Source organism: Lacerta agilis, chromosome 1 (genome assembly GCF_009819535.1).
Source record: "Lacerta agilis isolate rLacAgi1 chromosome 1, rLacAgi1.pri, whole genome shotgun sequence".
In the NCBI taxonomy this organism is placed as follows: Eukaryota; Metazoa; Chordata; class Lepidosauria; order Squamata; family Lacertidae; genus Lacerta; species Lacerta agilis.
The window spans coordinates 58,138,504-58,161,169 of record NC_046312.1 but is presented as its reverse complement, the minus strand read 5'-3'; the positions used below and the strand labels follow the sequence as shown (position 1 = coordinate 58,161,169).

The window sequence follows — 22,666 nt, the reverse complement described above, 5'->3', positions numbered from 1 at the left end:
ATACCACCCTTTTTTAACATTCATATTTTAGATAACATAACGACCAAACAAATGAGGCCTATCAGATGATGTTCTGCTTTGTATGTATAAAAATCCGAACTAGGATGAATTTAATTCTGCTGTTCTTTGTATATCCAGCTTTTAAAAGAGACATGAAACTGAAGGCTAGTTACAAAAATTAAAATGCAACAGGCAAGTGGAGTGGACCAAAAAGTATGCAAGCACCAATTAAACATATGCGCCAGAATTTCTTTGTGTTTCTTGTTCAGCAGCTACACTAAACAATTTTATTCAGATGGAAGCCTACTTAAATAGCAGCTGTTGAAAAGGAAAGCAGCCAAACTCTGCTCCAATTCATGCCCACTGTGGCCAACGCGTCCCTGGGTCACAAAACCAAACAGAGCGTTAAGGGTACAAATCAGACCACAATACGCATGCTCAGAAGCTGTGATCTGGTCTGTGCCCTTAATGCTCCTGACCAAGAAACACATTAGCCACAGAAAACTTACATCAGCACTTCTTGTTTTGAATTGTGCAGTTTATTAGATTAAATCCAAGAAGTACTATTTTCAAGAAAGTACTTTGCAAGCATAAAGTGAAGAAAAACGTAACACCAAGACATTAACGTCCAATAGAAACTGTAGATTTTTCCATTTATTTATGTGAGCTGAGGCAGTTCTATTAGCACAACATGGGATACCTCACCTTTTCCTAATTCCCACCCCTTTAAGTGCAGCCCAGTATACCCCATTTCATACAAGGTTGGTGATCCTGCTTCAACACTGCCACTCGGTCCACCCATTCATCAACACACGTCTTGCTTGACAGCCAACTATGAGAATTCAGTTCAGCAGTAGGCATGCAGCTTTCTCTGCTTGTGGCTTATGGCATCCAGGCCATTATTTAGATGCTCGTTACAGTTTTACAATGTTTCCATGAAAAGCTTGCTTTTTAAAAATTGTCTTTAGCAGAAAAGATCCACCCCAAGAAAAATTAAAATTATTATTTATCTTACCCATCTAAAAACACAATAGGAAAGGGAGCCAACATATTTTGAATAATCCACTTCCGTGATGGGTCATTTTGGTTTCTTTAAACCCCATGCTACTTACGAAAGGAAAACCACTCCTATGCAAGAACCTTTTATTTCATACATATTCCATTACTTAGTTTTTAATCTGATTGAATTATTTCTCACCAGACGTAATATTAAACTGCTGATCAGACATCTCTTAGAGAAGCGCACTTTAGAAATTCATAGGTTTGTCATCTGTGTCCTTCTCGACTCACTGCCCCAAAATCATTTGTCATTAGTAACAGCTCACACAGGGAGCAAAGCAAGATGGGAAATCTTTTATCCCTCAGCAATGCCTTACAAATGTAAGGACATTAAAAGGGTAAGATCGTAGTAACTGCAGGGCTAGAGGCATAGCTGTAAATGATTATCATTTGAAGGTGGAAAAGCAAATATAACCAATCACCTTTCTCATATAATACTTTCAGCTCCAGCCTGAAAGCCCCCTATTTTAGGGATCAGGCTTTTGGAAAACTTGAGGTAGAAGATGACACAGCAACCAACCATTAGCCCACACTGTGACAACAAAGTTAAGTCAAATGAAACCATGACTGGAATAAATGATTAGCACTTGGCTAAGTTAAAGCGGTAGCAAAAAGATGATCACAGAAACACAGGTGGGAAGTATTCATACTTTTCTTTCTATGTTCTGGGGCCTTAATAAAGTTGCACAAATCTGCTGTACATGCTGCTGAAACCTAAATATTCTTCACCCAGCACAGCTTGTACACTAAGGTTGCAGTATCTATTTTACCTCAAAGGTGCAATGTAAACTTTTAACTTCTCTGGAATATATTAAGCACTATGATGAAAGGTACTGTGAACAACTGTTTTAAACTAGTTGGCAAAATAGCTCACGAGCTACAACTGCCCAAAGGAGGAAGTGTCGTATTTAAAATTCTGCTAAATGAGCTGTACAGTTAAGCTAGTGGCATTGTATTGAACAAAGAAAGTTGATAAATGCATGCATAGCTGACATGCATTTTGAATATCATGTTCCCCAGCTCCAACATATTCTGTTTTGGCAGAACTTTCACTATTTTGGCCACATTTACCGTTTGAGAAGTTTCTAGGCATTTCTTCCTCTCTTTTCAGTTTGAAGGCAGCCTATGCTTATGTCTTGGAGAACAGAAATGAGATACAGAAATTAAAGGGCTATGAAGAAAAACTTTTTTTAAAAAAATGATACACCTTTTTGTGTTTTACCTGCTTTTAGTTTTTATTTTATTTTGTACATGGCCTAGATATATGGAAGGCCATTAATAACTAACAATAACAAAAATAAAAAGAAGCCATGCCGGTACCACTCCCATTAATCAGGTTGCACACACATACACTGTTGTAGTGTCAAATCCCATAGATTATAATACCACACACTACACTATATCAAAGCATATTCATTACAAATCTCCATCTTTCCTTCCATCAGGCAAGGAGGTTACTGGACCTCTAGTCTAACTCTTGAAAAAGTTCCATCCTAAAATTAATGTAGCATATTTTTATCTCAATGGTGTCTGACAGAATTATCGGTCTGTTGCTACACATGATGCAAAAGTAAATTGCATCTACTGTGGACGTTCTGCTGTTTCAACCCCACCTGCTGGCTGATTTATGGAGAAACAAATGAAACCATCTATAAAGCCTCCATTAACCTTCTAAACTAGTTGGCATTAGAGCATCAGATACAAACGCCTGAAGGTGTAAGAGTTCTGTTTAAAATACTGCTAAATGAACTGGACTATCAGGCTAGAGAACTATTAATGTATTTTATTGGGAGTGAGAAAGGAGTATAAATATTAAGTGCTTAACATCTATTTTCACTCATCAATCTTTTCTGTCCCCAAAGTGAAGAACTGTTTTCTTTTTAAAATAATTTTTATTACATTTTCAGTTTATGCATTTCAAAATGAACATCTTTCATTATAACCATACATTCAATGACTTCCCTCCCTCCCCTTCCAAGGTTCTTTTAAAATAGCCACCATTCCTGCATATATTGTATATCCATCTAATTCAGTTCTCCAATCTTATATTCCATTGCAATATATTACACTGTTGAGTTTGCCTTAATACTGTGAACGTTTTCAATGGCGTACATATTTTCTACATACTCAGCAAAAAATTCCACTCCTCTTTAAATATCTGTTCTTCTTGCTCTCTTATTTTACTTGTTAGACCTGATAACTCTGCATATTCTAACATCTTAAGTTGTCAATCTTCCTTACTAGGAACCTCCCTCACCTTACATTGTTGGGCTAACAAAATCTGAGCCGCCATTGTTGCATAAATAAATAAGTTTTTCGGAGACCTGTGTAGGCTACCTCTGTCTGCACCATTCCTAACAAAAACGCCTCTGGTTTTGGGGGGAACCTTGTTTTAAACATTTCCTCCCATCTCATTATATATCATTTCCCAATATTCTTTAACTACAGTGGTACCCCGCAAGACGAATGCCTCGCACAACGAAAAACTCACAAAACGAAAGGGTTTTGCGAGTTTTTAGTTGACTCGTGAGACGAATTCGTCTGGCGAGGTACCACTGTAAGCCGGCACCGGAGCCGCGCGGCACCGCGTTTTAAGGCTGCAGCAAGCGAACAGCAGCGCTGCTGTTCGCTCGCTGCAGCCTTAAAACGCGGTGCCGGCGGGGAAGGGGGCCGTCGGATCGGCCCCCCTCCCCACCGGCCCCAGCGCCGCGTTTTAAGGCTGCAGCGAGCAAACAGCAGCGCTGCAGTTCGCTCGCTACAGCTTTAAAAAGGCTTACCTTTTGGCTGCAGTGGGGAGGGGTGTTGTCCGCGTCACATCCGCCATCTTGGATCAACTCAGACATGCGCAGTCAATCCAAGATGACGGACACAACGCGGACAACACCCCTCCCGACTGGAGCCAAAAGGTAAGCCTTTTTAAAGCTGCAGCGGGCGAACAGCAGCGCTGCTGTTCGCTCGCTGCAGCTTTAAAACGCGTCGCTGCGCGGCTCCGGGGCCTGTGGGGAGGGGGGCCAATCCGGCGGCTCCCCTCCCCACCGCACCGCGTTTTAAGGCTGCAGCGAGTGAACAGCAGCCTTAAAACGCGGCGCGGCTCCGGTGCCAGTCGGGAGGGGCCCCTGGACTTTCCCCCCCATAGGAACACATTAATTAAATTTTAATGCGTTCCTATGGGAAACGGTGCCTCGCAAGACGAAAAGTCTTGCGGAACGAATTAATTTCGTCTTGTGAGGCACCACTGTATTTTGCATGCCCACCAAATATGAAAAAGTTCCTTCTATTTCTTTACATTTCCAACACAAATCTGATTCCAATTTATACATACTGTATTAGCTCATCTACTTGTGGTTGGATACCATCTATGAATCATTTTCTTGTAGTTCTCTTTCAACGTATAGCATGCTGTGAATTTCAAGTCTTTCTGCCAAAGATTCTCCCAGAGGTTTAGTTCTGTATTATACCCTATATCAATTGCCCAGTGGGTCACCGAGGCTTTAACCAGCTCATCTTTTGTTTCCCATTCCAATAAATGTTTGTACATTTTAGACAATAGTTTTTCCTTATTCTGCAATAACGCTTTCAAATTGTGAGCTTTGGTCTAAAAAAACATTTTTTCTTATCTAATTTAAATATATAAAGTTGATAATACTGTAACCAGTCAGTAACATGGCTTCTTAGTTCTTCTACAGGTTTCAATTTGGGTTTATTCCCTGTGAAATCTAGCAAGTACCGGTATCTATAGGATGCCCACTGTCTATCCATGTTGATTCTCTTGATTGTAATTGCTTCAGTTGGCAATAATCATAGGAGTGTTTTTCCTTCCAACAAGTTTTTATATTTCTCCCACTCAGTACAAATTCCTCCTAATAATATGGTTCATATAACTCTTATAGATTTTAGCTTTCCCATACCAAAGACATGCATGTCAGCTGAATTTAATATCATGGCCTTCCAAATCTAAAATGTGAGCATTTTTCAATATAATCCATTCCCTTAGCCAACACAAACAAGCCACTTCATAATAAAATTGAAGGTCTGGCAGCGTAGAACTGTTTTCTAGCCACACCTGAATGTCATTTGAATTATCAATCCATAGTGTATTTACTTATCCTTTCCCAAAGATCTGCTACCATTTCCCTCTATGCTACAGGAAACTACTTCAACTCAAGTGACTTCCTAAAACCAGTCAACCACTTTCTTAGTCACTTAGGATAATGGATTTCTTGAAGTCCTGCTTCACTATAAACTGACAGGCCTTCTTTCCTGTTTTTTGACATCTCTAACAAATTCTATTAAATCTATTAATTCCCTGTATAGAAATTCTGTTGACTCATATCACACTATGCATCACAAGCATTTGTATAATCCAAAAATGCAGTCGTAAAAATTGTTGCATCAAATACTGAGACATCGGCAATATCATTTCTAATTAACCTATATCAATAACAGCTCACAAATATCCTACCAGACAATCGGTAATACCCAGACTATACTCAAAAGAGTATATCCATTCCACTATTTTTAGATTTCTACTGAACAGAAAAACCAACAGTTTTTCAGTTCACTAGAAGAGGGAACATGTTTCTTACCAACCAATTTACATCATTCTACACTGCATTGGCAGATATCCAAGGGGACAGAGATAATCTTCCTTATGCTGGCCCAGCAATATCCCCCTTCCTAAAGCTATACTTATCACTTGCCTGCTTGAAAAGTAGAAGAACAAAAAGAGGACACATAGAACAGCAGCACACACTCAATCTAAGTCCTCTGTGAATGCAACCACCTCCTTCTCCTACAGCTCCACTGACAAATAGGAACAGCCCACTGGGGCTGTGAAATGACACCACCACTACAAAATGCCAGATTTGCTTCTTAAGCTGCCAGTTGCCTAATCATGTCTTGACAACATGTTAATTTCCTGGCTGCACTGGCTTAGCGCTTTGCAGTAAGAACTGGAGGTGGAAAAACTTAAAAATGCACAGCTGTACCATTTGCAACTCGAGTAAAGGATTGTTTTCTTCAGGCTCTGCAAAACTATATACCTGGTATTTCACTCAAGAGGAAAAGAAAGCAGGCTGTAGAAAATAATTCAATTTTATTGAACCTCAACCTGTTGTACTATCCGTGTTTCTCTCAAGCAACTCAAATTACTATTTCCCCTCTGCGCTTAGTTACAGACACAGTGCTTTCCCCACTAATATTTCCCATGGTTTGACAGTAGAGTAAAAGAGCAACTCTCTTATTTTGGACACAGACATGCCAAATATAAAACATGAAGCAGCAATATCTGGCAGCTTTATAATACTACAAGACGGGCAAAGGTCCAAATTCCCAGGATTCTTTAAATGCTGCAGTCTGCCTTGAAAATATTTCCCCTGGCTAAGCACCATTTTTAATTAAGCCATCCAGCTGTGCACATTGCTAGTAGGTGGATCAGTGAGCACAGATGACTCAACAATTCCTATTGCAGAAAGTCAGAATTAGATATTCCACAATCTAACTCTGTAAGCAATGAAAATACCTATGAAGTGGGTTTTGGTTTGGGCCAAACTATATCCAAGTGCTTATCAGGTCTCTAATACAAAACCAATTTCCCACCAAGAAACAACTCAAACAGGTGTTTGCTCCAACTTGAAAGGGCATAAAATTCTGCCTGAGTCCTTGACCTAGTCATGGAGAAGAACAGTTGAAACAGCAGTAGGGAATGTAGGTATTTCAAAGGAGAAACTCACAGGTCAGAATTTCAGCTTGTTTAGAACTGTTTCTATAGATAAAGGAAGAGAAAGCTAGCCAGTGGTTTTGCAGCATGAAACAAGCACTGCCAATGTTTATCACCTCTTATCATTGCTACAGAGACTGGTTTTCCAACAAACAGCTTTTTTGGAGTTCTGGAGAAGTGTACAGGAAAAAAGAACAAAATCTAAAATATACTCAGATTTCAATTTCATAAAAGCCTGTATATTAGGCACTGAAAAAAGACTAGAGTAAAATAAAATGTGATGAATGCATGGGACTCTAAAAATTAGAAGGGAAGAAATATATTAGAACACCCATAAATTACTATTGCTACGGAATGGAATGCCTAGGTTTCTATAATTTATCAAATTTATTATATGACTGCAGCAGGCGATTCTGTAGCAATGTGCTATTTAGAACAAAAACCCTGCATACGTATGTATTAATTCATATTTCCATTTCCAGGGTGGCATAAAAAGGTAAACACAAACTCAGAATTAAAGAGATACATAAAACAGCAACACCACACCACACAACCATCTCTTGTTCCCACTTCCTTGAATACACCACAGAAAGAAAATCGGGTCTTTATTCAAACAAGTGAACTTCCAGAGGGGTCACAGTGTTAGCCTCTCACAGCAAGAGCAACAAGAGTATTATGTGGCACTTTTAAGGCACACAAGACTGTTTTATGAATGGAAAAGATAACCAAAGCAGATTACCAGGTCTGAGATCCCTAGTGCTCCTCTACTTCTTTCTTAGCCCTGGCAACTAATCAACATGGTAAATGGTGTCATCCTTTCAAACAAAGGACAAAGTGGGCTTCTGTAGTCATACAGTAGCTACTTGCAATGATAAAAGCAGTTTAGTGTCCTGTGGATGAGCTGCTATGAGCACAACCTAAGTACAGAGATTGCATACATTATTCTCCTGACACTCTCTCACACATGTTTGGAAGACTAGGCTTTGTATGAGTTTAGTTTCACTAGTTATGCTTTAACCAGGGATCCTAGTTTAGAATGAACTCTGGCAAATTTAACAAGCCAGCTTCATAAACCATGGTTTGAAGTTACTAGAGTTGGTTTGTGAAATAGAACCAGGCTGGATCAGGCCAAAGTTTCTTCTAGTCCACAACTTTGTGCACGCAACTGGTATTCAGAGGTATACTGCTTCAGACAATCACAAACCAAGCTTCAGTAAAAGTGAAACAAACACTGCCAAACTCCTCCCAAATGTATGGGAGGAGTGCTAAACCATTACATGCTCAGCATAGCCAATATATTAATGAACTTCTAGAAATTAGTCAGATTAGTCAGCTATCCAGCTGAGTTAGATAAATGCAGCTATTTCGATGCTCAATTTCTGACTACCTTATTGCCGTGTTATTTACTGATTTAAAAAAAATAAACTTTCAAGGTTCATACTTCAATATCTTTAAGAAGTCAAAGTGTTCTTGAAAACGCTATTTCATTTAAGGCCCAAGTATCCCATTAATGCTTTTGTATTACCCTTACAATGAAATGAATGCCTTGGAGCTTCCGCTAATGGAAACATTTTTCATCGCAGGTAAGAACTTTCTTAGTCATGCATAGCAGAATCTAAATCTTTTAGGTTTCCCCAGAGCTTGATTATTTATTAGAATTCCAGAACTAACCTGAGCCTCCTTCTGCCAGGTACTTGTCCCTTGCATAAATGACAGAATCCAGCATTGACTCAAAGAGAAGGAAATAACCCTGGGAAAATGAGAGGAAGGAGAGAAAAAAGCACCACATTGAAAAGGAGACAGTGCTACATATCAATTTAATCAAGTTCCATGCTTGAATACATTTTTTCAGTTTAAAATTTGTTTTTCAAACAGCAAGTACTGGAGGATCCTTTGAAAGTTATTCTATTCTCTACTCTATTGCAGATGCCTGCTGTAGTTTAACAATTACTTCCACAAGCACTTTAACAGACATTAGTGCTGTGTAATATGCAGTGTTGTGAAATAAATTTCCACTACTATTGCCGTTAGTTGGTTTTCCCATCCACATTCCAAATTGCAGTAAAATTGTAGGTCTCTGAAGAGATTCCCTGCCTTTGCAGAACAGAGGCTCAGTATATGTTCCCTCTTGTTCCCCCAAAAGTGGTAAGTTAGAGGACTGTGAGTGTGCACGATGTTTATGCTGTCAGAAAGTATTACTTGCTGCAGAGCGCAAACACTAGCCCTCAGCTAGTGTAGGAACAGCCCTGCTGGATGAGACCAAAAGGCTCATCTAGTCCAGCATTCTGTTCTTACAGTGGCCAACCAGATTGCCTGAGGGAAGCCTGCAAGGAGGACTTGTGTGCAGCGCTGCTCTTCCCACGAGTTATTCCCAACAACTGAGCTAGCAGTCAGAGGCATAGCAGCTCTAAAAGTGGAGATAGAACACAGCCATTAGTAGGCATGAATTTGTCTAATCCTGTTTTAAAGCCATCGGGCAACCACTGCCTCTCATGGAAGCAAATTCCATAGTAACTACACACTGAATATTCAGATAATCAACACCATTGAATGTCCTAGAGTTCTAGGATCATGGGAGAGAAAGAAAAAGTTATCCCTATCTACTTTCTCTATGCCAGGCATCATCTTAAATCCCTCTAATCATGTCTCCTGTGTCTCTCCCCCCCCCCAATTTTCCTTTAAATGAAAGAGCCCCATATGTTGTAGAGAAGCTATTCAATCCTCTTCTTGATCATTTTGGTTGCCCTTTTCAGCTCCACAGTACTCACTCAGTGCAGCAATAAAACTGCTTGCACATTGGCAAAGCTAAGCAGGGGTTGGTATAGATGGGAGACGGCATGTTGAGATTCCTGCATTGCAGGGAGTTGGACTAGATGACCCCCAGGATCCCTGCAAACTCTATTATTCTATGATTTTCAGGTGAGGTGATCAGAACTTATTTACACCATAGGTTTGTGTAATGGCATCAGTACTGGCTCTTTTATTTTCAATCCCTTTCCTAATGATCCAGATCTACATCTTCATGAAGCTATCCTCTACATTTCCAAGATCTCATTCCTGTTCAGTCACCATCAGTTCATACAATATGAGCATATATGCAAAAATAGGATTTTTGACCAAATGTGCATCACTTTATCCAACCCAGCAAGAATGTACACAAGCACAAATGATCTTTAATTGGTTAAATGACAGGTTTTATGGTTATTGCATTGAGAGATCTTTTGTTGCTCATTTGTTTTTGGTTTTTTTAAAAAAAATTGATTCTGACTTTTATTGTTATAATCTATGGCAGGGGTAATGAACCGCCATCTCTCCCACCACATATATTTTTGGCCTCTCAGATCACCTACTGATCTTTACCCACTAGTCTAGAACCACTACTGGCTGCAGCACAATGTTTTTATGCTGTCAGGTGCTGTATGAAAAGGTGAGTCAAACTACTGCTATGCTGGTTTTCAATAAACATTGTGTTCTCTCACTGGCATTTGTTCCTGCAAGTTTTACTTCTCATGCAATATCACATCCCTGCATCTCACTAACAAACTATTCCTCATATTGAATCAAGTCATTTATTACTAATCTCTGAATGCATTGCTCTATGTGTGGTGCTCATCTCTGGTATAATTTAGAATGTAATTTCACAGACTGCTGCTTCACCTGTAGGGGTGCCATCTGGAAAGAGAATTATACCTGACGTTTTCTCCTATGATACTCAGGGACTCTCCTGCTTCTACACTGACACGGTTCAGGATTTAAAAAAATAAAAATAAAAACCTCGCATTAGCACCTTCAAAATTAATTACAGCAAAGGGTTCTGTACTGCACAGATGTGTGAGCAGAATATTAATGACTTAGGTGAGCAGCAGAACCATGGCATGCAATTGACATGTTCACTCTGGGTGATATTCAACTCATTCCTATTCCAGTAGAGCCAATGAAATCTATGGATGTAAGTTATGATGTGTGACTTAGCAGAATATCATCCTATCAGATGAACTAAAAAGGAGAAATCATTTTCTCTTTATAGAAGCACACTATTGTAAGCAATAAAAAGGATTGTTTGAGGTGTATTCCTGTAGTTATATATTGTTCTATACAAATTAGACTGTCCTGGCTGGTGGGAAAAAAGGTTACTGCGCCCAATTTGACTTTTAAATGGGGGGGGGGGGCTTTTTTCAAGGAAGGAAAGCCTCTTCCTTCAAATGAACGCTCGTGTCATAAAAGACACAATAGGCAAAATTGAAGTAGGCTATAACAATTTGCAAGAAATTGCATCTCTCAAAAGAAGCTAGTGACACCCTACATTATCAGAAGCTGAAATATATTGAAGGTCATCATTTTAACACTGCCTATATCAGAAATCCACATCCAAAGGACTATTTAGTTCAAATCAGTTTCAATTAGTTTTACCATACTCCTCCTGCTTATCTGTTCCGAGTTCAGGGATGGGGAACCCATGGCCCTCTAGATAGTTGCTGGACTCCAACTCCCTTCATTCCTGACCACTGATATACTGTGTTGGGGCTGATGGGAGTTGGGGTCCAAAAACTTCAGGTTCCCCACCTCCATCCTAGTTGAAAAAATGCTGCAGTGATAACAAAAGCCATGAGGGAAATATTGTTGTTGTTGTTCAGTTGTGTCCGACTCTTCGTCACCCCATGGGCCGAGGGAAATATATGCTACTCTTAAAGCAGGGGTGGTCCTCCTGCGCCCATCCAGATGATGTTGAACTAATTCCCATCTTCCCTGGCTATTAGCTGAAGGACTAAGTTAGTCATCACCATCTTAAAAGACAGCAACTGCCTCAAAGGCCACATACACTCTGAGGAAACAAAGATGCAGTTGATGGCTATTTGGAGCTCCAGGACCAGAGGTATCAAGTTTTTGAATGCTTGGTTGCTGGGAGTAACAGTGGTAGAGCCCTATTTGCCCTTCTCCTTGTGGGCTTCCCACTGGCATCTGTTTGGACATTGTGGGAAATAGGATGCTGGATAGCTATCATTTCATCTGATCCAGCAGGTCTTTGGTTATGTTCTTATGTCTTGTACAGTAGTTCTCGTTGTCGGGCTGGACTGAAGGTTTACCAAGAGGATGGAGAAGTGCCACTGCCCATCCCTGTTGCTGTCTGGCACTGCCTACCCCTCTGCCACTGGAAAACTTGCTTGAGGAGGTCTACCTCAAATATGACAATAGTCCTGGACACTGCCAACTCTATGCCCTCCTGAGTGATGCATCAAACATAGGTGCAAACTGTCCTAGATTCTACAACATGCTTCCAAAGGTAAAGTCTCCCCTTTCAAGACTAGCATGATAAAAAAAATTGGGGGGGGGGAGAGAATCAGCCCATTACCCTAAGGCATTCTGCTTGTTCTGCTATCTGTACTCATTATTTCCAGTAGGAACGTTTAAGGAATCTAGACATGGGATGAAATGTGAAGCCTGTGCTGAAAAGCTTCCTCCCAGGTGTACATACACATGGAATCATCTCCCTCAACTGATAAAATGAATGTTCTGAAAAACTAGCACCAGCATATTGCACAGCCGTTCTCATTTCAGTTAACTACTGAATGTAGAATTACCCTAATTACTGTAAAACAGCATTACCTCTTAAAATTCTGTACCTCGAGGGAACAGAAGCACAATTCTGACTGCATACAAAGCAGCCTTGTTCACAAAGCCTGCTCACCTAAGATATATAGTCCGCTGCTCCAGCAATATGAACGATACCCAGGACACATTTCTTAGCTTCCAACTAGCACAAAAATATACGCATTGTGTGTAAACACTTCCACATGCTTCTAAATGCCATTTTAGTGCACAAGTAGAGCCTTTGAAACTATTGCTACAGCATTAGCCCCAATTATTTCATATCTGTCCTCCTAACAGTACTGTTGCAGTGTATTCTAAAAGCAGCAGATTTTTAACATTATTGTTCATTTGCTAATATGGCTGCTTAACGGTACAATCCTTTGCGTGTAAAAAGTCCTACGTATTTCCAACAGGACTAATTCCCAAATAATTGTGGAAAGGATTTCATCCAAAAAGGTTTGTGTTGTATAGATTCTCACATGCAGTACAAGCAACTTAAGATCTTTAAAGTACCTCTGTTAGCACCAAGACAGACAAAAAGCTATACCATAGTTTAGTGCTATGTACACAAAGTCTTTCTTCCTTTCAAGGTTCCTGCACTCTTCCCAGTACAGTTCAGAAAAGTTCAGATTTTGCTTAGCTATGGCTTGTTGCTTCCTTCAAACCAGAAAACAAAGTTCAAAACCAACTGTGGTCAATTTCTTAAGAAGCCTGCTTCAAACCATGGGTTATGAGACCAATCACAGATAGTGTTAAACAACGTTTTCTGGTTTGGAGGTAACAGGCTGCAGTTAGCTAAAAGTAGTAGCAAAAGCTTCCAAACTTCTCCTCTTGGCCATGAGGGTAGAGAGAGTGCATGAACTAGAGAGGAGGATAGCGCTAAACCAACATTTAGCAGTACATCTGAACACAATCACTGAGATCTTGCCAGCAAACAAAGGATGTATATTCAAGTGCAAGTGTACAACAGGAGTATTTAAGTAAAACAGAAAAGCTAGAATAGCACAGAAGTGAAACAGTTAATAATCAAATACACAAGCAGGTGTCTAATCCTATGTTCAAAAAGCAGCCATACTCCCTACATTTCCGCAGGAAAGCTCTACTGGAGTATATCAACACAGTGTCTTCAAATGGTATTAGGTTTTAAAGTAGGTCATGTACGTTTTTATTAGACTTCCATAAATTATGTATGGTATGAAAAATGGAATCAGCCTACAATATTTATCATCACAGGGCTGCTAGCCATCCAAGAAACATAAATACATTTGCTGGCAAGTAACTATTCATTCATTAACTTTTAAGTTTGAAGGAAGCAAGTAGATCTTCTCCACCCCACCCCACCCCCCAAAATACTTCTGACCTTTTCATTATGATGCACACCTTCATTCCACTGTTTTGAAGGAATATTTTCCTCAAATAAGTGGATCAGAACATTGCCTGTTACCACAAGTCTCTCTATTTTTCCAAGGATATTTGGATTTTTGCAAGTCTCAAATTTCCATGCTGTAATACCATTAGAGAAGCTGATCTGATGCCCAAATAGAGCTATAAAAATAGCAAGACTTCTTTTTCTAACACTGACCAACTATTTCTATTTCCGAGAAGTTTTTCCAGATGTATACGCCATCACAATTACAATTATCAGGCTGTTCAAACCAGAAAGTTATATGGAACAACTATGATGCAATTTGGTATCCACCCCACCCCAATCACAGCACTTCTGTCCTGGTTTCTAGTGTTCCTTTTACACTGCATTATGCGTTGTGTTATGGAAATGCGGCGATTTGAAAGATACACCGTCATGTCATGTTAAAGTTGGATACTTCAGTTACTAATAAAAAACTCTAGAACATGAATTTGTGTGTGGGTTCACAAAGCCACACTTCCTGGATTGTTTTACCAAAAAAAAAATAAAAAATCACACATCATTTGCATCAGTTTCTCAGGCTAATTTGTGTAAGTAGAAGCTGAACACATATGAACAATTAAAATATTGGCTGTTCATTAAGAACATAAGACTATTTTGCTGGATTATGCCAATGGCTTATCTGGTCCAGCATCCTATTTTCACACTGGCCAGGCAGGAGAGGAGCAGAAGAGTACTCTTGACTCCTGGCCTTCAGAAGCATTACTGCCTCCACAGTAATGCCCTCCCCTTGGCATACCTACACATAATGCCAAGACATCTGACAATATATATAATTTAAACACACAAGGACAAAGTACACAAAAATCAGATCAAGTATTGCTGATAAAATCTAAGAGAACGTATTTGTGCACGCACCATCCACTCGGATATGACAACATCCACTTTGTCAACGGGCAAATCAACTTCTTCAATTCTTCCTTTGATCAAAGAAATAGTATCTCCCAGTCCATTGAGTCTGCAAGCACAACGTCGAGAATGTTACACGCCTTCTGGTCAAGATTCACAAGTGCTCCAATAACAGCATTACCCTAACAGACCCACAAAAGAACGATGAGGGGGGGAAACAGAAGTGATGATGCTCAGGAATTTAGCAATGGACTTTTTACCACGTGAGATATCAAAATGATTTATTTTACACATAGCCAATGACATAAGTGAACAATGACAGGGGGACTGTACACGTAGAACTATGAACCCAGTCTCTGCCCTCCATGTAAATTAAAGTACAATCATGGCGGCACTCAAGGCACTTTGGCCTCTGGTGACTGATTACTGATCAATGGGGATCTGGTGACTGATTACTGATCAATGGGGATTGACCAACGTTCACTGCCAATCACATCTCAGCTTAAGCAGACATTCCAGGAAATCCTCAGTTTGAACTAGAAAATCATGGCCAACAGCCCTGGAACAAGCCAGGATAGGAAAACAATTTAACAATGGCTTCATATTGTGGCTTGTTCTGAAGCCATTAACCAGAGTTTCCCAGTATGGATTGAATACTTCTTGGCTTGTTCACTCACAAACACAATAGGGAAAGTATGGTGTCTCAATGGAGGCAAAGAAGGTGCACTCATATATCTCAACTTAAGCCAAGATAAGATTGTCTGAATGCATACTATGTATTCAAAATGGGTGGCTGTGACAGCTACTCTGAAAGTCTGTAACAAGACTCTTACAAATTGTTTTAATGTGAATTAGAGACAAATGAAATAGTTTTACGATCAGCAGATGTAACCTTAGAGCAACTGTTCACTGGGTACTCCTAGAAACCATTCATCACTGTCATAAGATTAGTTCTTTTAAACCCCCCTTTGCCCCTACCATGGCATGCAAATCAAACAACTCCAAAACTGTTGCGCTGACAGGTATTTTCATAATTATCTCAGATACCAAGTGTAGCAGCAAGGTCTTCCTGTACTCCATAATGAAGGGATAAAAAATTAGTCCAAATGGCAGTTTCTTAATGCAACATCTGCCTGCAGCACTTCATAAAAAAAGGATAAGCCTAAATAACTGCTCTTTGTAGAAACTGCAGTTCCATGATAGAGGTAGGTATTGCACACATCATGTAATGTGCTCAAAGCCGCCAATTTGAACAGCATCTGAAAAAATTAATTGCCACTTTAGGAGCAAATTTTGTTTGCCTTTCCTCATTAACAGTGAATGCTAGAGGCTCCTAAACATTGGGCCATGTCCCTGGATCCCATAATTTGCTGCCAATGACTTAGTGGTGATTTTAAATAAAGGCTTTGCTGACAGTACAAAAAATGAACTATGCAACAGCATCCCTTGCCAGTAAGCCAGGCAATGTACAGTCATACCTCGTGTTATGTTTGTTTCACGTTGCGGCTTTTCAGGTTACAAACACAGCAAACCCGGAATTATTTACTTCCGGGTTCGCAGCACGTGTATGCACAGAAGCGATCTGTGCGCTTCGTGCAAACGCAGTAGTGGGGCTCTACTTATGGACTTTTTGGGGTGCGAACAGCACCCCGAAACGGATCACGCTCGTAAGTAGAGGTACCACTGTACAGGGGGAAATTAATGTTACTTAAAAATATAGAGTGTCACACTCTTAAATGCAGATGGGCACCCAACAATAGGAGTGTACATAGTGAAGAATGTTAACACAGGGAATTCAAGTTTCTAAAATTCTCTTACCTAATGATGTCCATAGCTTGATAGATAATTTCAGACTGGTCTACTCCTATCACCTTCTTTGCACCTGCTTTGGCTGCAAACATGGAGAGGATTCCAGTTCCACAACCAACATCCAGGACAATCTAACAGAAGAAAGAAAGAATTATTGTGGCAATACTTGGCGATGCTACAAAGCCATTATAATGGAGCCCCAAAACCTATCTGTGAAAGTTTGCAAGTTTCCAGTAAAAAGTAAATAAGAAACACAATGGATTAAATTCTCAGGAGAGCAAAGAATACACCTCATAGCAGAGATAGAGAACCTGTACTCCTCCAAGTGGACTCCCAACTCCCATCAGCCCCATCCAGCATGGACAGAAGTCAGGGATTAATGAGATTGTAGTCTAGCAACATTCAGACATCTACAGGTTCTTCACTTCACAGGTTGCATGCGGCTAATGAAACAATTTTTGTAGAGTGTCGCAAGATATACTGAGAAATCTGAACTTGGCATTAAACAAAATTCAAAAAACACATCTCAGTGTCTCACAGGTTGAACCCACACAACCCCCAGGCAAATAATATACTTATGGTGCCCCTGAAATGTCGTTGCAATTCCAAAACATTCAAAATTAACGATGCCAGCACCACAGTGCAGCTGGGTAAGAATGTTACTTGTCCAACATACTGGGACAGTATAATTAAAGTACCGGTATATCATCCCTATGATAAATTCAAACCATCTATGTAGAATATGTGGTCCACTACTGAGTTAACGTGTGTATGTATCATACATACGTATGTGCATGTGCACACACAGGCCTAAATTCAACTAACCTGGCACATTAGGAGAAACCAGTGTAAGGGCTCCTGCTAGTGCAATGGGGCTTACCTCCCATGTGCCGCCCCCAAATATGCTCTGGAGAGCCAGAAGAACCCCCAGAATAACATGTAGGAGAGGGAGGATTGTTCTGCCTGGCAAAGGAGAAATGCTTGCTCTGGTGAAGCGATTAGAAGAGCACAACACTGAATTCCTCCCACAGAACACCCACCTATATTCATTTGAAAACAAGTTGAATTGGCGAGAATTGGGGGGGGGGGATACAAGACAGATGCCCAGATAACTGGACACACAAGTGTTCAGCCACCAGGTCATTATTCAGACTGCCAACATCTGATGGAGGGCTCTGACTGTATTCCAGTGGTGCCATTTACAGGTCTGTAATTAAAGGCCTGTCAGCTTTTTTTCATTATAGACCCTCCAGTGATTTTTCACCAGAGATTTCCAATCTGAATAGCAAACGCTATGATGAGGGTTTTTTAAAAAAAAATAATCACAAAAAATCAGAGAGTAAGATCATTTGGGATAGGCATAAAGCAGCAGTTTGCTTACAGAAGTGAACTTCCAAATGTAGATTTAAAAAGATCTGAAGAAGTACCTAGATATTTAGGTTAGGCATTATGACCGCAGCACTCTTAACTGTCTGGCTAGTTTATCTTCCTGCTTATACACTGCTTTGTTCTTTAGATACTCCATTATAAATATAAATACATCATGTATCAATATATAGCACGATATCTCATTCAATCCCTTATGTTTGTTTTTTACAACAGCTAATGGTAGCTGATGATAGACACTGCATCAAGAATCATGAGAGTGATACTGCAACTGGATGCATCACCACGTAAAAGGTAAAGCAACCCATTTCACCTTGTCATCTGTCAGTCAAGGTTGACAGACAAACTATATAAAGACTGGCTTTGGGGAGAATAAAGGGAGACTGTTGCTGAAAGGTTCAAAATTTCATTCAATTTCATCCTATTAAATGTATGAAATCCCTGAACATTTAGCCTCACATTTCTGAATGCAAGGCTACCCTCAAATATGGTAATGTTAATCATTATTTATGTAGGGTCAGTGACAAAACATCAACAGGGTCTTGACAGAGAAACTGGTGTTCCGGGTTTTTGTTCTGACAGGTATATACCGGTATATAAAAAAAACCTCTCGCAACCAAAGGAAAAAAAGGACAGTCCTTAAACCAATGGGTAGACAAGCTCTCCTTCACGCCTTTGGTCAGCCCCAAGATAGCTGGCACTGCTACGTCCATGTTTCTTAATTCACCTGAAATATATTCAAACTTAGTATATTTTTTTAACTATGAAAGTGGCAAATAAAATAGAATGGATGGCTGCTGGAACTGGTCTGCTTACTTCCTTCTGCCAATTTTCCAACAGTGGCAAAATTAAAATGCTTGTATTTGGAGAAGGAAACAGATGGGCCCTAGAAATTCACACAACTATGGGGATGAACCTTGCTCCCTCTCCAGCTCCAAGGCAGAGAACAGGAGCGGACTTCTCAAAGAGGCAAAACACAAGACTGAGGACAACACACTGCTCGCCATCCAAGGACTCTGGTTGCTCAACAAGGCCAGGCAAAAATTGTGCAGAATAAAGATGTTGTTGAAATGTTTCCAAATAAATTAACTTGCATTATGAAAAAAAAAATCAGGAATCTGTTCTTTAACATATTTTAACTGGGGCACAGAAGTGTAGTGCCAACATGTATCTATATGAAATATGTGAACAGGCCTTTTACTGACATTATATATGCTCTGCCAAGGGCCAATGAAGGAGACAATGGAAAAGGCCCAGCAGTGGGTCCCTGCCGTATGTGTTTAGGGGGAACAGATTGCGCCACGTATTTAGAGCATTCTTCTCTTTCATGCACTTATCCTTGTTCCTTGGTAGCACCATATAACAGCAGAATACAGTCCCCAGCAAAGACAGATAATAGCAACAATGGATTTTTATACACTGCCCAGGAAAGCCTAATTTATGTGGGTATCAGTCACAATAAAACAATGGAATCTGAACTATTTCCAGAACCCAATTCCTTAGGGTTGGCCATGACGCCTTTATCATGCAAAGTACAGGTTAGAAATTACCTTGAATTACTGTAAATAAGTGTATATGTGGCCTATTTCAGATGCCACTAAAAGAACAGTAGACGAGGAAAGGTATAACAAAATGATGCCATCATAATTAATGAACACTCAGAGACAGCACACTGAACAATGACAATGCTGATCAGCAATTTCTCTTATCAGTGCTCTGCACCCTCCAGCAGTATAATAATACTCTCTGTGTAATAGAACCCAAGTACATTGAATCAAAGCCCTGTCAAAGCATCAGTCTCCCAATTCTAGAAAGAATACAATCCAAGAGGCTTTTATTACCGCAGAGAGTCCCATACCGCAAGAACATTAAGAGCTTTAAAGCTGGCCCACTTACCTTATCTCTAAAGATGTGGGCGTTTTGATATATGAAGTCACGATAGCTTTCTGTGCGTACTTTATCCTATTTAAAATAAAAAAAGATGTGTTCAGAGCACACTTACAGTTTACTACAGTAGAATAAAATGCTTTTGTCACCTTTCCAATGTTCCCTACCCTATTCCATTTTTTAAAAACAAACATACTGAGATTTGGAATTTTCTAAGCAGAGATATCTTTAACAGTTCTTTTTTAAAAAAAAGATTCGGGAAGTAGCAAATTAACTTGATGTCTAGCCTGTTATAGCAACACTGGCAAAGTTAGTGGGTATAAATGAAATACTGAAGTTTTATTGTACCAAGATATAACCTGTCCCTTTTATTCATAAGGAAATATTTAATGTATGGTTCATATATATGTTCCCCCATTTTTAAAGCACAATACGAAGAATCAAGCACATTGCTTTTGAGTGCAGTCCAACACAAATCTTATTGAATATTGGGGTATGAACTACTGAAGTCATATTAAAGGAGAAAAGTGGTATTAAAGGAGAAAAGTAATATACTGCTTCTATTTGTAAACAAGGCCACTGGTCAGCTCTAGGTAGAAAAGCATGCTGTTCTAGGAGAAATTGTATTTTCAGCAAATGCATATAAACCAAGAAAGGTACATAGCCAAGTGAATCTCAGAAGCTGTGCAAGTCACTCTACAAAATGCCAAGCTCAGAAAAATTCTCCAGTGCCCACTCAGCATGACTAGAGATATACTGGTGTTTTTCCATTCACGTACCTGAATTGATGTAGTACATCTGTACGTGATCTGGCTACGTAGCTTGTCTTTGCAACCAACTAACATCACACCTTTCAATATGCGTAGGCAGGGAGAAAGACTGCCAGCAAGCCATATGCTTTACTATCCCTGCAAATGGCTAGAGAACCAATCAGCCAAGCAAAGGTTTTTATTTTTAGCTCCTTATGACAGCGGTCAAAAAAAGAAGAGAAGAGAAGAGAAGAGAGTATAAAGTGTGCAGAGAACAGCTAAAAAAAGGCAAGAGCCCTTGCTTGCATACAAATTGGACACTGCAGCACTGGATGCAATGCTAAAACGCTGAAAGTACAATTCTCTGCAGCAACCAATATTCCAGAGCTTGAGTTTGTAAAAGCAAAATAACAACTAGAGCTAGACTACCGTATCTGCAAGCTTCTATAAATTTATAAATAAGAATATGAGAATGCAACATGAAATGGTTGTTTATAAAGATTTTAACATATTGAAAAAACAAGCAACCTTTAGGTTCCAAATCTTCTGTGGCAGGTGTGGAGAACTCTTGTCCTTCCAAAAGTTGCTGAACTACAACTCCCATCATCACTGACCATTGGCCACAGTTGCTAGAGCTCATGAAAAGTTGTAGTTCTGCAACGTCTGGAGAGCCACAGGTTCCCGACACTCTATCCAGGGCTTTAGATATCTAAAAGGACCGCCTCTTGCATGAACCCAGGTGTTGTCAAGAGCTGCAGTCATCAGGAAAGGCCATGCTATGCATTTCTATGCCATGTGAGATGCAGAGAATGGAAACGTGGGACTGGTCCTTCCCATCAGCAGTGCGAGGTTTATGGAATTTACTACCCTATGATATCTATCTCACTGGGCATATGCAGATAGCAAACAAAAAGAACCTTGGCTGAATGTGCATTTTATAGCACTTTGTGCTGTTCTTGATGCTATTTACTTTATACTGTTGCTGGAAAACTGACCAGTTGCCTGACTTGGTATAAGGCAATCTAATTCAAGAGTCTATGCTGTCTGGCAGCAGCTCCCCAAGGACTGGGTAAGACATATTTTGCACGCAATACCTGCAGAAGCCAGCCAGATATTGCATGCAAAAGGTCCCATAACTACGCTATGCCACTTAGTTATGGTCCTTGCCAATTTCAAATTGTTGTTTAATTATTGTTTTGCATCACTGATTGTAAGACATCTTGAGGATTCAACTTGGGTGGAAGGTGCAAGTTATAAAAAAAAAATAGCAAAGCATTTCAGTAATGCTTACTGCAAACATCTGAAATGAAGTGATTCATTTGGGTCTCTTTTAATGCTCATTTTTGAGCATTAGGAGCTATTTATTTATTTGCGTCCATTACTTTGACACTCTATTACGTGAGGCTGCCTAAGATTAAAATTCTCTTTGTCTGTCACAAGAGCAGTCAACTGTGAATCTCTCAGACTTCCACCCTCACTACTTTTTGCTACCTGAACTTAATCAATAGATTTCCAACTGCTGTCTTTGCTACATGCACGGCTGCTCAGGAAACCTCTAGTCATTTATTTTGGGGCACTGTTAACTCCTCTTTCCCCCCTCCAACAACCACTGCCCCCTCTGCTTCTGTGTAGGAATAATATTCAAGCAGTAAAAAGGGGGAGGTGGAAAGACAGGGAATCTATTACATATGTTAAAGCCCAAATTCAAGTAGAAAAACAGACTATTTGCAATGCTGCAACAGCAAAAAAACTGGCAAACCTGGGTCCTTGTGCAGAACAAATAGGGAAGTGCTTAAAACATAAGCAGTATTTTCCATTTCAAACATACAAATGATAGTCTGACAAATCCAGTGTTAACAAGTCCCCACTCCCCGACAATGGAAAAGGCATGTATAAACATTTAATCCTGCTTTCCTCTCCAAGATAAAAAAATAATAATTAACACTGAGTTAACACATCTAAATTAACACATCTGAGACCATGTGGAGCTTAATCACCCCTTAATTGCACATGAAATGCTGTAGCTCAATGGCAGCCCACATGCTTTGCACGGAAAAAGGTCTTATGCTCAGTCCTCAGAAGCTATTATAATGGATATTTTGAATCACCTTTCAGGCTAAGTCATCTACCTAAGGCAGTTTACATTATATATTATTTATTAGATTTATATGCTGCATTTTATCAAAAGATCTC

The 22,666-nt window shown here is 39.8% G+C and overlaps 1 protein-coding gene across 1 annotated transcript in view; it reads right to left on the bottom strand.

Moving 5' to 3' along the window:
• Positions 1-22,666, bottom strand: part of PRMT3 (protein arginine methyltransferase 3) — a 58,451-nt gene that overhangs the window by 23,338 nt on the left and 12,447 nt on the right. The window contains 4 exon segments of the mRNA XM_033150847.1: positions 8,450-8,528; positions 14,652-14,751; positions 16,461-16,582; positions 19,734-19,799. Of these exon segments, the coding sequence (XP_033006738.1) occupies positions 8,450-8,528; positions 14,652-14,751; positions 16,461-16,582; positions 19,734-19,799 (367 nt within the window).